Source organism: Schistocerca americana, chromosome 4 (assembly GCF_021461395.2).
Source record: "Schistocerca americana isolate TAMUIC-IGC-003095 chromosome 4, iqSchAmer2.1, whole genome shotgun sequence".
NCBI lineage: Eukaryota > Metazoa > Arthropoda > Insecta > Orthoptera > Acrididae > Schistocerca > Schistocerca americana.
Window position 1 is genome coordinate 556,831,930 of NC_060122.1, and position 14,774 is coordinate 556,846,703.

At 38.9% G+C, this 14,774-nt stretch overlaps 1 protein-coding gene across 2 annotated transcripts in view; it reads left to right on the top strand.

The window, feature by feature from the left end:
• LOC124612918 (ubiquitin-related modifier 1) overlaps window positions 1-14,331 on the top strand; it is a 59,758-nt gene extending 45,427 nt beyond the window's left edge. For both annotated transcript variants that reach the window (XM_047141409.1, XM_047141408.1), the window contains exons 3-5: window positions 3,859-3,940; window positions 8,545-8,593; window positions 13,155-14,331. In XM_047141409.1, the coding sequence (XP_046997365.1) occupies window positions 3,859-3,940; window positions 8,545-8,593; window positions 13,155-13,223 (200 nt within the window). In that variant the 3' untranslated portion in view covers window positions 13,224-14,331. The remainder of the gene's footprint in view (window positions 1-3,858; window positions 3,941-8,544; window positions 8,594-13,154) is intronic.
• Window positions 14,332-14,774: the final 443 nt, after the last annotated feature.

Consider the following 14,774-nt stretch of genomic DNA (forward strand, 5'->3'; position numbering starts at 1 on the left):
AGGATGGAATGTAACAATATTATGAAAAGGAAAGTTGCTACTCACTATATAGCGGAGATGCTAAGTTGCAGATAGGCACAACAAAAAGACAGTCACAAATAAAGCTTTTGGCCATTAAGGCCTTTCTCAACAATAGTTCACTCACTTAAAAAAACACACACGTGTGCGCACACACACACACACACACACACACACACACACACACAACTCACTGACCTCATGTTTATATAGTTGAGTTATTTTCAGTTTATTAAGTGAATACTTATTTGCAGTTGTTAAGTGAACAGTTATGTAGAAATCTCAACAGCAGGAGCTGTTGTGTACGCCACTGAAGAGCCTATCCCAGGTTTCATTGTCTCCGTTAGCAGTGGCTGGAATACTTTTCATAATGTGAGGGGTATCAAATGCGTCTGCCCAACCTCGGCTCTTTGAAATTCTGATGAGACGCAGAGGCTCCCCCTGCAACAGCAATAGGTCATCAAGTTGTTAGGGAACGTAAGACATTTCAACAAAAGTCAGGCAATTCTTTACAGCACATACACTTATACGTTATTAGTCCCATTCCATCATGCACATTCCCACCTACTTTGCATTATGTACTGGTGATGTGCCAGCAATTCCTTTATACAAGAGATTTATATAGCCTATCACTAACACAATGGCGAGAGAAGTGCAGTAACTTTGTGGTACACATTAATTCACCACCAAGTGCCTACAAGATGGCTACACAGCCTTACAACACACTGTCAATATAGACAGCAAGAAGTTGCGACATTTATGATTCCAATCCCTTTTCCACCAACACTACATAGGTCACTGACAGTATAAACTTCCAAACTAAACACTTCTCAGGCGTTGGTTATGGGAACATATTTTACACAAAAGCTCAATTAACAATTGCAGATAAGTACTCACTTAATAATTCCACTATATAAATAGAGATCGATTAAGTTATCTTGTCCACTCATGTAAGAGAACTGGATGGGAATTGCTGAGGAGCTATAGTCTGTCTGTAAACTGAAAAGTTAGCAGTGCTGACAGTGTTGGAAGCCACCTTTCCTGGGAGAAGGCCATATAGAATGACTGAGAATCAGTTTTCACTCTAGCAGTGTTTAACAGTTTGTAGAGATTTAAGTAGAATCTGCCCATGTGTTGGTATTATTAGTAACTCATGTCTGTATTCCATATAGTGTTAATGCACTTCACAAAAAATAAACACTCCCAGGATGTGTCTGCACACTGTGTTGCCATTCATTAATAAGCTGAACTGAGGTAAAATTCAGTACAGCTTTGTGAAACACCCTGTAATTGTTTGTTGTGACATAATGGGTTAGGGACAGGGGACTCACCTGCTTGCTCTTCAGATTGCGGTCCTACAATGTAGGGAAGTGCTTGACCACAAACTGGCAACCTGCCTTCCCTCACATGGTAACATCCCCCCCCCCCCCTGCCCCCCCACCCCACATCTTTTCAGCCTGTCCCATCACCAGAACACATTTACTCCCTTAATGTGGTTCTACTGCACTTAGATGTGGTGCACACATTTAATATTTGTTCTTGGTCCACTTCATTTAACAATAATCATATTCAAATACTATTTTTAGCAATCAGTGATATTTTCATCAACTGCAATATGGAAACTATTATCCATAGAAAAGTTTGATAAGGATCCTCTTTAAAGTGAAAAAATGATTAGGATTCTCTTTATAGGAAATTAATGTTGTTTAATTTTGTACCAGGAATCATTTTTGCTAGAATCTGCAGTTTCCGAGTTATTTAAAAAAAGCATAAAAACATGTCCTTTAATCCCTGCCTTCCCACCCACCCAGTGCTCACACCCCACCAAAAAGGACTTCCAGTAAGTTGTTCATGGCCCTCCCTCATACCACTGTACAAAAAGTTTTGAGTACCAAATTTTTTACCCAAATTGACCTTCTTTGGACTTCGTTGATTGGAATCTTTCCAGGGTAGAGGTACTGTGGAAGTGGAGATGTGAAGGTGGGCCAAGTGCTGTGCCTGAAGAGCTGAGTTGGAAGAATATTTTCCCACAAAAGATAAAGGTTCCAAATTTGACTCCTTGTTCAGAAGAAAGTTTTAATCTGCCAAGAAGTTTCAGATGAAAAATTTTGTAACTGTTTTTTTTTTTTTTTTTGAGATGATAATTAAAGCCATATGAGTCCCTTCCAATGAGCCAGAAAATAACTGAAGCTTTAGAGTTTTATAGCCCCATGATACAGCCACATCAATGGAATTAAAACTGAAATTTCATAATTTGAGAACCTATTGTTCCTTCTTCATGGTGCTATAGAAATAAAAACAGAAAAATTACGGTAATATGTTTATACAGAAGAGAGAGACCCAGAAAACACCAGTTATTAGTTATTAGATTTACTTCATTCCAATTGATCCGTAGTGAGGAGGTCCTCCAGGATGTGGAACACGTCAGACATGATTATATCCTAGATTAAAAATATATCAGTCTTCCTGTCATTGAAATCTGAGTCAATCATAAGCCTGGCTCTCCCATCAGAATGTCAAAGTTAGAATGTTCATCAAACTTCATGGACAGTCCATGGTAGATTAGTAAAAAAAGATAACAGTATGTTACACTTACAGGTTAGCTCTTGGATGTCACTCCATCCATCCAACATTTGTGTTGCAGGAGCCCAAAGATGTTAATGGAATGTTTAGAAATCCATCTTTATTCTCGCGTTTAGCTCATTTGTTTCTAATATGTTCTAATATGTTTTACACACACACACACACACACACACACACACACACACACAGACAGAGAGAGAGAGAGAGAGAGAGAGAGAGAGAGAGAGAGTCTAAAATCTATCTTTTGTTATCTTTTAATGTTTAGTAGTGGAGCTGCAGTAACTGTAGTAGTTCTCTAGTATGAGGGCTGCTTTTGAAGTTTTACAAAACAATGTTTCTGAAACTATTGCCGTTTAAAATTTGTACTCTTTTACAGGCATTTGAACCAATTCTCAAAAAATTTCTTCCACTATGATGTAGGTACTTTAAAAACATGATTTAGAAGTATTCAGCAATTCAGCAGCTTCTTGGGATGACAAAAATAAATGTCCGTGCGTTCTTGAATGGCATAAGGGAACAAAAAGAAGTTGGGGCAATAAATCAGATAAATAAGGGCAATGAGACAGGATTCCAATGTTTTTGTCTCTCAAGTAACCAATTGTTTGATGTCCTTTTATGACAGCTTACATTGGCATGGTGAAGACCGTCACATTTTTGTTATTTTTCCTTGTTCCATTAATGACATGGGGCAAATAACTTTTGTATAAAATGCAGCATTCTATGTTCTTAGATCTTCTAAAGGAATGATCATTACAAATCCAATGTCATCAAAGGAACAAAGATCATTTTCTCTGTCATGAATCACAAATGAAACACTTTTGTAGGTTTTGCTTCATCTCTCAATATCCAAACAGTCAATTGCTATATAATTTCAGGATGTACAAAAGTTATCCACATTTTGTATTCTGCTTTATGGATTGGAAGTACTCTTGTTGTATTGTATGAGCATTTCCTTACACAAATTTAAATGAACCTGTTTTTTGAGCTTTGGTTGAATTGTGTGTTGTCCATGTGGAACGAATCTTGTTCACATCTATCAATGCAAAATGGAATGGCTGTAATGCAATCTTAGGTATTTCTGAGGATGTCTCTACCTCATGGTAAGTCATGTGCCAGTCCTCTTCAACCTCGTTACACCATCTACTGGCTGTTTGTAGAACTTAAAAGTGCTCCACATTTTAGTAGAGGTTATGGTGATGCTAAAGGTATCTTACCATCACAGTTGATACACAGCTTATAATTTTTCTCTTTTAACAGGGACAGTTCGGAAGCTTCTTTTGTGGATTAAGGATAACTTACTGAAAGAAAGACCAGAGCTTTTTCTACAAGGAGAAACTGTGTAAGTCACTTACTAGAAATTATGCAATGTATCTCTGTTTTATTTAATTTTACTTAACATTACTTTTCCAAATTAGGTAAGTAATATGTGGCTTTTCAATAAATTTTTGTTTTAAAGGTAGGTAGTTTATATCTTGCTTCACTAGCAAACAATAGCAACTTGTTTCAAGAGCAAAGAGTAGCATTCTGCAGAATACCATTGCAATGGAGTAGAGTTGTGGGTATAGCAGATAGAAAATTTGCTGCAGATATGTGAAGCATAAAAATCCAGTTTAATGTTTTGAGATGTAAGATGAAGAAAGCATACAAAACTTGTGTTAACGTGCTAAGGATTTGTGGTCCTAATAAGCTTTTATTTTGTTTAAGAAGTGAAATTTCTTAGTGTCAGAGAAAATTACTGCAGAAAGTTACACAAGTCGTGTGAAGCTAAAACTGTTGTGTAAGAAGAGTGAGGCTTGTCAGAAGAGAGTAAATCTTCCGAATTTCCTGCAGACACAGTTCTACTTGGGTATGGATAATAGGTGCTTCGCAGTGTGGGAGTGAAATGGCACAGCAGGTGGAAACATATTGCAAAGTTGAAGTGTGCAGGACAGCAGGATTCTTGTAGGCAAACATCTGAGTTACACACAGGTTCACTATGAAGTTCTGGAAGTGTACAGTCCAAATACAGTGTTGTGTCCAATAGGAATGAAATGGTGCCAACACTTTGACCACAGCTGCATAAATGTGGGTGATGCTGATGGGGAAGGAAGGCTATCGATGTCGACTAAAGACAAGAATGTCTGAACAATTGAGGAATTGATTAACAGCAACCAGTTTTTCCAATGATGAGGACATATACATAGTGGTTCTCGAATGGCTCCATGGTGTGATTTTCTGTTGTCAATGAATGGAATGGTTAGTAGAATAGTCCAACTGTTGTTTGCGGAAACACTGGTGACTGTATTGAAAAGTAGTGTCATGTATCTGTGCTGCTTTGAAGTGTAGTGCTGCATTCCAGAAAGTTACTTGATGTGCGTAGTAATATGTAACTTACTTTTTAGTTTTTGAAGTTCCTTCGTTCTTCTGATTACTGAAACAAATGCTAAAAGTACAATCCTTTGCAATTTTCATGTATGTATTTGATTTTGTTCTAAAGACTGATTGAAATTAAAAGCCTACATATGGATGGTTTGTAGTCAGTGGCCAGTTGGGGGCAAACAGTTTACACATGGGCAGTCAACACTGTGCTCTAGGAAGAGATGATGACTAACAAGGAAATTTCAGACCATATGAACCACCAAATATTATGAGCTTCAGGTTAGTATCGGGAGGTTACTGAAAAGAGCCACTGCTATTGCACCTTAAAAAAAAAAAAAAATTAGGTCAAAGCTGATGATGCAGGATATGTTTTGGACCAGGTTGTAAAGGTGAAACATTTCAAAATAGTTGAATTTTGTTTATACATGTGAGGTGCACAACCTAAAAGTTTCTGAAACGTTAAAGAGTTAGTAAGCTTGATTCCATTGCAGATGTAAATGTGCAAGAGTGACTACAGTGATGGCTAACTGGCTGTAGGACTGTTCTCTTATCATACACCCAGCCTGATGAGTTCAAATCAAATGTTTTTTGCTCTTTGACAAGGTAATGCTGTCGTGGAATTTGTATAGTGTTACTTTGGATAAAAGAAATTTTAAGATGAGCACGGAAAAGGCATTGGCATACATACCTATGAAGTTTGACTTTTCTTGGTGCAGACTGTTCATTTTTGTGATTTTTTTTTTTTTTTTTTTTTTTTTTTTCCTGTTCTCCATAAATATATAAATGTATTATTTTTTCGGAGAATATGAAGATGAGAAAGAGATCAAACATGTTTTTCAATTTTTGCTTAAATCTCTCCCTCTCCCTCTCCCTCTCCCTCTCCCTCTCCCTCTCCCTCTCCCTCTCCCTCTCCCTCTCCCTCTCCCTCTCCCTCTCCCTCTCCCTCTCCCTCTCCCTCTCCCTCTCCCTCTCCCTCTCCCTCTCCCTCTCTCTCTCTCTCTCTCCCCCCCCCCCCCCCAACCCTCCCCCCCCCCCCCCCCATCAGATAATAGATAAGCTGAAGGATTAAACAAAAGTGTTATCTACAAGAGCTGTATCGCAATAAATTTTGGTAATTTTTAAATTCAAGCAGGGATCTGAAATGGCCTGTTCAGTTGTTTGTTGATGAAACTGATGCTGAAGCAAGTGCAGCAAAATCAGTATAGTTTGGCGCTCCAAACCCAATTTTGTCATTCTTTCACAGATGAAACTGTAATACATTTCTCTGCCTGGCCATTCCACAGATGCAAAGATGAAAAATGCACAAATATACATCAGCCAAATTAAAATCCAACTAAAACATCTTCATAAAGTAGAGGCATTCAGACCTGATCAAAATTTCGTATTAAGTTTTGTTTTTAGTAAACGCCTCTAGTTGTTTGCTGCAGGTCGTTACACTTGAGTGAGATAGAAGTAATCCAGTTTTCAAGGACGTACTAAGATGACTTACATAATTAATAATATTAATGAAGTAGGTTTGCAGTCAGTTATTTGTAATGCTGTATATAATAGGGAACAATGTCACTTGATTTCTTAAAGTCTTTCCATACCACTGTTTGGTCAGTAAACAGTGTGCTAATGGAATATCTAGCCAGATGGATGATTTGATCAAGCATGTATTCTTATATGGTTCCCACTATGTTATTCAATACAAAAAAATTTCAGGAGACCAACACAAGATCTAGCATGCTTCAGGATGTAAACTTTTAATATAATTTTAGTAATTCTCACAGGATTGTAAATAGACTATACTGAAGCGAGGTAGTCTGTTGTGACAATCGTTAAGACATTCAGGAAGATTCATAGTACATGAGCGCTTGATGTTGCCACCGGGGAATTTAAAAGGGTGCATCACAAGAGGTGTGTAAATGAACAATGAAATGAGTAAAGATAACGTCCCACTATATAGTAAAGAGACTGGGAGCTAGTGAATGGTTATTTTGGTACATTCTGTTGTTTGTTTTCCACAGAGGATATTCCATTATGGCTAGTTTTAAAATTTTGGGGGCATTTTGCAAAAGATTGTAGATAGACATTATTCTGTCTTAAATACACATATACACATAAACCACACTAACAAAATTAGAGAAATCTGGATACTTGCAGAAATATACACTTAACATAAAATTATGTCACTTCCTTGTGAAGTAAAAATGTAAATGTGGACAAAAATATTAGGAAAGTAGAGACTCGTACTCTCCGTAAGGGTGACATGTTGATTTGCAGGCGGACACAGCAAAAAGACTATTACACATTAAGCTTTTGGCCAAAGCCTTCTTCAGAAAAGAAAGCATGCACACACACACACACACACACACACACACACACACACACACACACACACACACACACAAAAAAGCAAGCACATCTCACACACATGACTGCCATTTTCGGTAGTAAATCAGTCTTTAAATTGTCATGTTGAATGAAAGCAGCAATCTGGAGTGTGGCTGGGAAGGGACAGGGATAGAAGATTGTGGGGGGTGGGGGGTGACAGTTGCATTCTCGTCTGAGCTTCCGGATATGGTGGTCATGTGTGCATGGGGTATGCTTGCTTTTGTGAATGTTTTCTTTTCTGAAGAAGTCTTTGGCCAGAAGCTAATTGTGTAAGTCTTGTCATTGTGCCTGTCTGGAACTCAATATGTCATATTTACCATGAGTTGCAGTCTATACTTTTCCTAGTATTGTTGGTATTCCAACTTGGAGTTTCCATTGTAAATGTTGACAGCAGGTTTTTGTCCATTGGTTCTGATTGAAAACTTGATACTTGTCATACACAAAACACATGCATGTTGTGCCAGTGGTAGAGCTCTAGATTATGGTATTTGATGGATGTATAAAGATAGTTTTGCTTGATATGTAGTCAAGAGGAATGGGCTGGCAAATAATGTGATACAGTCTGTACTTCTACCACTGGTGCAGCATGCCAGCAATTGTGTGAAATATGTAAGTATGCACGTGGCCTATGATTAAAACTAATAGTTCTGTCCAACATTTTCTACTGTGTGACTAGCAGCCAAGGCAGCTTTATCAAGGTAAATGGCCAAGTATAGACTGTCTACATTGGCCAAACTCAATATCTATGTTACCATTCATGATCTGGAACAGCAAGAGCAGGAAGAATTTTTTTCATAATTTCTGTGATTTTGGTCCCTTCCTTTTTCCCACTGAACTCTCATGATGGAAACTGCCTTGTCAGTACACATTCACAGTCTTTTTTTTTTATTTTAAATCACACTAATTACTGCTCCTTTTCACTTTCTTTAACCCAATCTCATCCTCATTATTTCTGCCACACTTACTCGCCCTTATTGTTTTTTCTTTGTGAGTTACTTCTCTTGTGCACATCCTGTTATGTTATGATTCATATGTACAGAAACAGTAGGAACTGAAATGAGTATAGTGTATTATATTTGAGTGTACATTAATTTTCATTTGTTGTCAGAGTGAATGAAAACCTAGTATTTACATTACATTTGGTTTCTTACTTGATTTGGAAAGTTTTTATGTCTAGCTATTTATTTTATTTTGTATTTATTGTTTCAGGAGGCCTGGTATACTTGTTCTTGTTAATGATGCTGACTGGGAACTCTTGGTAATATATTCTTTTGAATTTTTAGTGTTGCTAGTAACTGCAACAGTTGTTGCCTCTTACGTGTTTCTATTGTTGCTGCACTGAGCAAATATCCTGCAGCATGTATGTGCAGTGTAGATAGAATGTGGTGAAAATGTGACAGTTATTTACTTTAGATTACCTTTCAGCAATCGCATCTTGCTGCTTCAGGAATATCAACAGCTTGAATGAAAGAATCTTGAAAGTGTTTGCTACATCATTTTCTTTTCAGTTCACACACTATAGCTTCCATACTCAGCTTATCTGAAGTAATGTTTAAAACTTATTTGTGTGCTATGGTAAGATATGCATTGTTTAGTAAGCAAAAGAGTGTCACAAAGTGTTAATTGATACTAAAATTACCAAAACATTTGAAAAACAATTTAAATTACCAAGTGCTAGACAGCTGCTAACTTCAAATTATAGTAGAGTGTTTGTGGATGGTCTGTCATGACAATCATTTTGTTTTATCAAGTATAGCAAAACATACAGAATTTCTTTGACCCCTGACAAATTTTTCAGGGACTGTTCTTGTTTGAATAGAAGAAGAAGTAAACAGTGGGGAGGAGGGTATGAGTGTAAAATGAGTGAAGTGAGGTTCATGAGGATGGCTGGGAGAATGTGGTTGTGAGACAGGGGTGAGCAGAGGTAGAAGCCAGGAGAATCACAGGATCAGGGGATGTGTTATAAGCACTATTACTACCTATGTAGCCCATAGAAGCTGTTATTGAAGGGGATGTTTGAGATTGTGTTGGTTGTGAAGCAGCCATTGGAGTGTAACATGTTGTGCTCAGCGTTGTGTTCCACAGCTTAGTGGTCAACTCTGCTCATGCTCACAGTTTGATTGTGGCCATTCATTTGAGTGAGCATACCCACATAATAGGCTGTGCAGAAGTTACTGCAGATTTGATACATATGAAATGACTGTTTTCACAGTTTCCCCTTCCATTGGCAGCATAGAGTATGCCTGTGATGAGACTGGAGCCAGGGTATGCTAGGTGGATGCATAAAAAAGGTCTAGCACATAGGTCATCCACTAAGATGTCATTCATGTGGCAAGAGGTTCGTAGACTGGGTGGGTGATGGATTACCAGTTTGGGAGGGTGCGAAGAATTATGGCTAGGATGTTTCTCATTTTTGGGCGCAATGATAAGTAATCAAAGCCTTGGCAAATGACGAGTTAAGTTGTGTCAGCTTTTGGGTAATAATGGATATTAGAGAGGATACTCCTTTGTGTCCGTTTCATGATGGTCATTAGAGAAGTAGTGGCATGTGTAGATAAAGCATGAGAAATATTTTTGTGTGCTAGGTTTGAAGGATAGTGCTTCTCTGTTAAAAGTTTACAGCCATGATAAAAAAGTCATTTAGTTTTGTTATTTTGTGTTGAGGAAGGGTGCTGCATAGACTTTGACAAATTACTGTCCAGCTGTTGTGAGCATTTGTGGTACTGTGCCACGCTGTCTAACTCCAAGTGCCTACAAAAGTTTAGTAATATTTAAGTAAGTTGCTGGAATGTGGTAAATAAAAATCACAATCAGTGGTTTGTTTAATAAAATATTAACCTTGGTGAGTGTTTGGCTTTCACAAGCTGTAAGCTTCTCCACGTTGAGGTGTTATGGCATTCACTAGTTGAAAGCTTCTCTGCATTGGTGTGTCCTAGCATTCACTAGTTGAGCTGTGCTCCAAGTTAATGCAAGCTATAAAAGCTCTAGAATATGAAATTGACAATTAACTGTGTTAAAGTACAAGTTAACGGTATTCAAAGCAGTAGCATGAGACAGCACTCAACCTGTGCAACAGCTGATTACTAGTCACAGTCAGCCACTAAGTTCTGATGCTTGGAAAATATAGAATTACCTTAGCAGTGCAGCACATCACCAAAGAGAATTAGTTTGTGGAACAAAGTGACACAGTTATGTTGCCTATAACTGAATGCAAGTGACTGATTCTGGTTGCTTTCACTGCCAGCTTGTACAGAGAATCTTCTTAATATTGCCCATTGTTCAAATTGTATTAGAAATATGGTTACGTATTATCAATTGAGAGGATTTGGGAATACAGTGATAGTAACACATCTGATTGAAATGCATATAAACATCAGTTTTAGTAATGTTAATCTAATTTAAAGAATAAAAACCTGTCTTTAAATTATCAACAATATTATGAAAAGGATACATTGCTACTCATTGTAAAGATGACACAAATTGCGTAGAGGCACAAAGTATAATTGTCCTTAAAAATTGTGGGTTCTTGAGCAATTTCACACTAATTGACTTTTCTATGGAAAAGTCGAAGTTCTTGATGTAACATACAATCAGCCAGCCAACACATGGATTGTTTGGTGCAAAGCAGTGAAATTAGTAATTATGCATGTCAGAAATATTCAGCAGCTGCAATTTAAGCTGTGCCCTATGCTCTGAGGATCCTGCCTAAGTGCACCCCAGAAAAACAACAAAAATATTTGACAACCAATATATTGATGGTAGGCAATGAAAACCTCGTAATTCCATTTGTTAAATTTTGCGGGTGAAGCGAAAACAGTTCCATAAAAAAACAATAGAAACTGGTACAGAAAGTTGCCACGTGTGTAACTGTATAGTGGAAGCTTCGTTTTTGACAGATAAGGGGAATACGTACACTTTCAAATCTCTCTCTGATTATGGAGTCACTGGTTACTGGAATTACGAATTTTCACAGACAGATGGAGTTATGAGGTTTTCATTGCCTACAGACGATATGTGAAAGCTTTGCCTTTCTTGTAGCTATGCTTTGTGTAAATTAATTTGAACCGTTAACTTTTCCTATTTGTGTGTTCACTCTACTTGACAGTGATATTGTTGTTTGCTGTCTACGTAATGCGTCCTGTTCTCTGAATATTCGCTGTCATTGGCTGGTGAGATCATATGACATGAGCTATGATTGGCATACACACATTCATCGCCCAGCGCAATCTTGATTTCGTGGCTTTGAAATCTGCTGTGCTGTATTTGGTGGAATTTGTATTTATAGTTTTTGGATATGAAAATACACAGTGTACATGTTGCCACACATCTAAGATGTTGCTGGGAAAAGGATACAGTGCTACTTACTGTAAAGATGATGCACTGAGTTGCAGACAGGCACAGTGAAAAGGCTGTTATACACTTAACTTTCGGCCAGTGCCTTCTTCAGAAACGGAAAGATGGACACAGTTACACAAGCAAGGATACCTCATGCACATGACTGCCATATCCAGCAGCAACTCGGACTGAAGTGCTGCTGTCACATTGAGCGATAATCTGGAGTGGGGCAGGGAAGGAAGAGGGATACCAGGGTACAGGGCACGGGGGGAGGGAGAAGGGCGCTGTCTGGCGGAGCGTGCAGAGACGAGGTGGAGGCATGACATGACTGCCAGGTGCAGCATCAGGGACTGTGGGGCTGGGAGGTGACAGAGCAGTGAAAGGGGGGGGGGGGGCACGAGGGGGAGGGGAACAGGGAGCATAAAAGGAGAGGAGCAGGGAAGGTGAAATATGAGCATGTGCATTAGCAAAGGGTATCACACCAGGAAGGTTAGGGAATCTGAATAAGGAGGAGATAATACAGTAGAGGGGGCAGAAACTGTTGAGTGGAGGGTGTGGGACAGTAAATTACCATAGGTTGAGGCTAGGATAGTTTTGAGAGTGGAGAATGTATTGTAATGTGGTAACCTACTGTTCCCACAACCTCCACCCAACAGTTTCTGCTCCATCTGTTCTATAACCTCCTCCGTATTCACATTTCTTCATCCTCATTGTGTGCCACCCTCTGCTAATGCAGCTGCCCACATGTCCCCTGCTCTGATCCCCTTGTTTTCCATTCCTCTCCCCCCCCCTCCCCCCCACCTCTGGCATCCCCCCCCCCCTTCCACCTCCCTGCCTCCACAGCCTCCTGATGCTGCACCTGGCAATCTTGCTGTGCCTCCATCTAGTCCCCTCCACAGACAGCACTTTACTCTCTCCCCACACATACCCTGCTATCCTTGCACCTTCCCTGCCCTACTCCAGACTGTCGCTCAACGTGACAGTTGCAATCCAGTTAGAGTTGCCAGAGATGGCTGTCATGTGTGGGTGAAGTGTGCATTCAAGTGTAAATGTGTGTGCCCATGTTTCCTTTTCTGAAGAAGGCTTTGGCCAAAAGCTAAATGTGTAACAGCTCTTTCAGTTGCAATGTTATGAAATGGATAGTTCCTACTCACCATGTAGCGGAAGTGCTGAATCGCAGATGCTGAGTCGCTATATGGTGAGTAGCAACTATCCTTTTGATAATATTGTTACATTCCAGCCTTTTCAGTTGCCTGTTTGCAACTCAAAGTGTTATCTTCACAGTGAGTAGCAATCTATATTTTTCTCACTATTATTGATACAGGTGTTTTAAGTTGTTATAATCAGCTGAGATGTACTGCCCACATTAGCTTGACATACACAAGAACAGTGAAGTGTACTATTTTGCTGTGACAGTTTCCTAGTAATAAAAAAGTGTCTGGAACTATTTATTAATTTTTTAATTTTATTTATTTACTTTCTAGGGGGAGCTTGACTATGAGCTGCAGCAAGGTGATAATGTGATGTTCATATCGACTCTTCATGGGGGCTGAAGAGTCCTGAGCACTGTGCAGCAGTGGAATTTTGGCTTTAACCCTGCTGTTGATGCAGCATTAATATACTAATTTATGTACAATACTTTTCTAAAAATATATGTATATAGATGTATAAACATTCGCTTTCCTGTCATTTAAAACTTTCTAGTCGTTACAGTATGCAGAGTTAGTTGTCACAAAAAGTTCAGTCATTTCTGAATCAGGACGACAACTTTGAATCATCACACAATTCAGGTATTAAGCAAAGCAATGACTGATAGTGTCTCAGTTAGTTTTCTCTTCTGTCAAAAAGTTCACAACATAATGTCACAAAAACATGTTTGCATTGAATATGTAGGACATTGAATGAGCTACAAAGTGTCACTTCAAATCTTTAGCCCTGAAACAGTGACACATAAAATTTTTGCCATTGGAAAGTACTAGTTTGACCTAGAGTGACGACTTCACAACAAGATTGATGTCTGGAACATCGTGGCCAATTAAATCTCAGTTTTGAAATGGGATTCGAACCCTGGAAACTTCACTTTTTGCTGGCAAGTGTTCTGTTGGCTTAGCTATCGAAGCACTACTCAGCAGAAGAGATACTGGTGGAATTTAAGCTGTGAGGTTGGTTTGGGAGTCATGCTTACATAGCTCAATTGGTAGAGCATTTCACTCGTGGAAGGCAAAGGTCTGAGTTTGAGTCCTGGTCTGACACTGTTTTAATCTGCCTGGAAATTTCAAATCAGCTCACACCCTGTGCTGTAGAGGGAAAATTAATTCAGGGTTGATATCTGACTATAACTACTTGACAAAATCTGTTTGTAAGGCAAAGATAATACATAATACGATGAGACCAGACCAGTTTGTTGATGATGGGGCTCTGATAAAGAGGTGTAAAGGAGATTGTGCAATTTTCGGAGCTTTACATTTTGATTGGTGAACTAGAGACCTCGTGTTGACAAATGATGGTGCAATCTCTCTGTCTTATTTCTTTGCATTGTACAAACTGTATTAAGTGTATGTTCCTTCAGAAGTCTGGAGGCAAGGTTGCAACTTGTGAACCAGTTATTTGCATAACATTGCTACCGGAACGCAAAATAGATTGTCTAATTTGTTCCACTAAGTCTCTTGCTTTATTGCTACAGCCATCTGGCTGTAGACCTATATAGACTCCTAAATTCACAGCCTGGCATCAACTAAGGCAGAGATTTTCAAATCATACTTTCTGCTTGTGTCTGTGTATGTGCGGATGGATATGTGTGTGTGTGCGAGTGTATACCCGTCCTTTTTTTCCCCCTAAGGTAAGTCTTTCTGCTCCCGGGATTGGAATGACTCCTTACCCTCTCCCTTAAAACCCACATCCTTTCGTCTTTCCCTCTCCTTCCCTCTTTCCTGACGAAGCAACCGTTGGTTGCGAAAGCTAGAATTTTGTGTGTATGTTTGTGTTTGTTTGTGTGTCTATCCACCTGCCAGCGCTTTTGTTTGGTAAGTCTCATCATCTTTGTTTTTAGATATATTTTTCCCACGTGTAATGTTTCCCTCTATTATATTCATGTTAATATACAA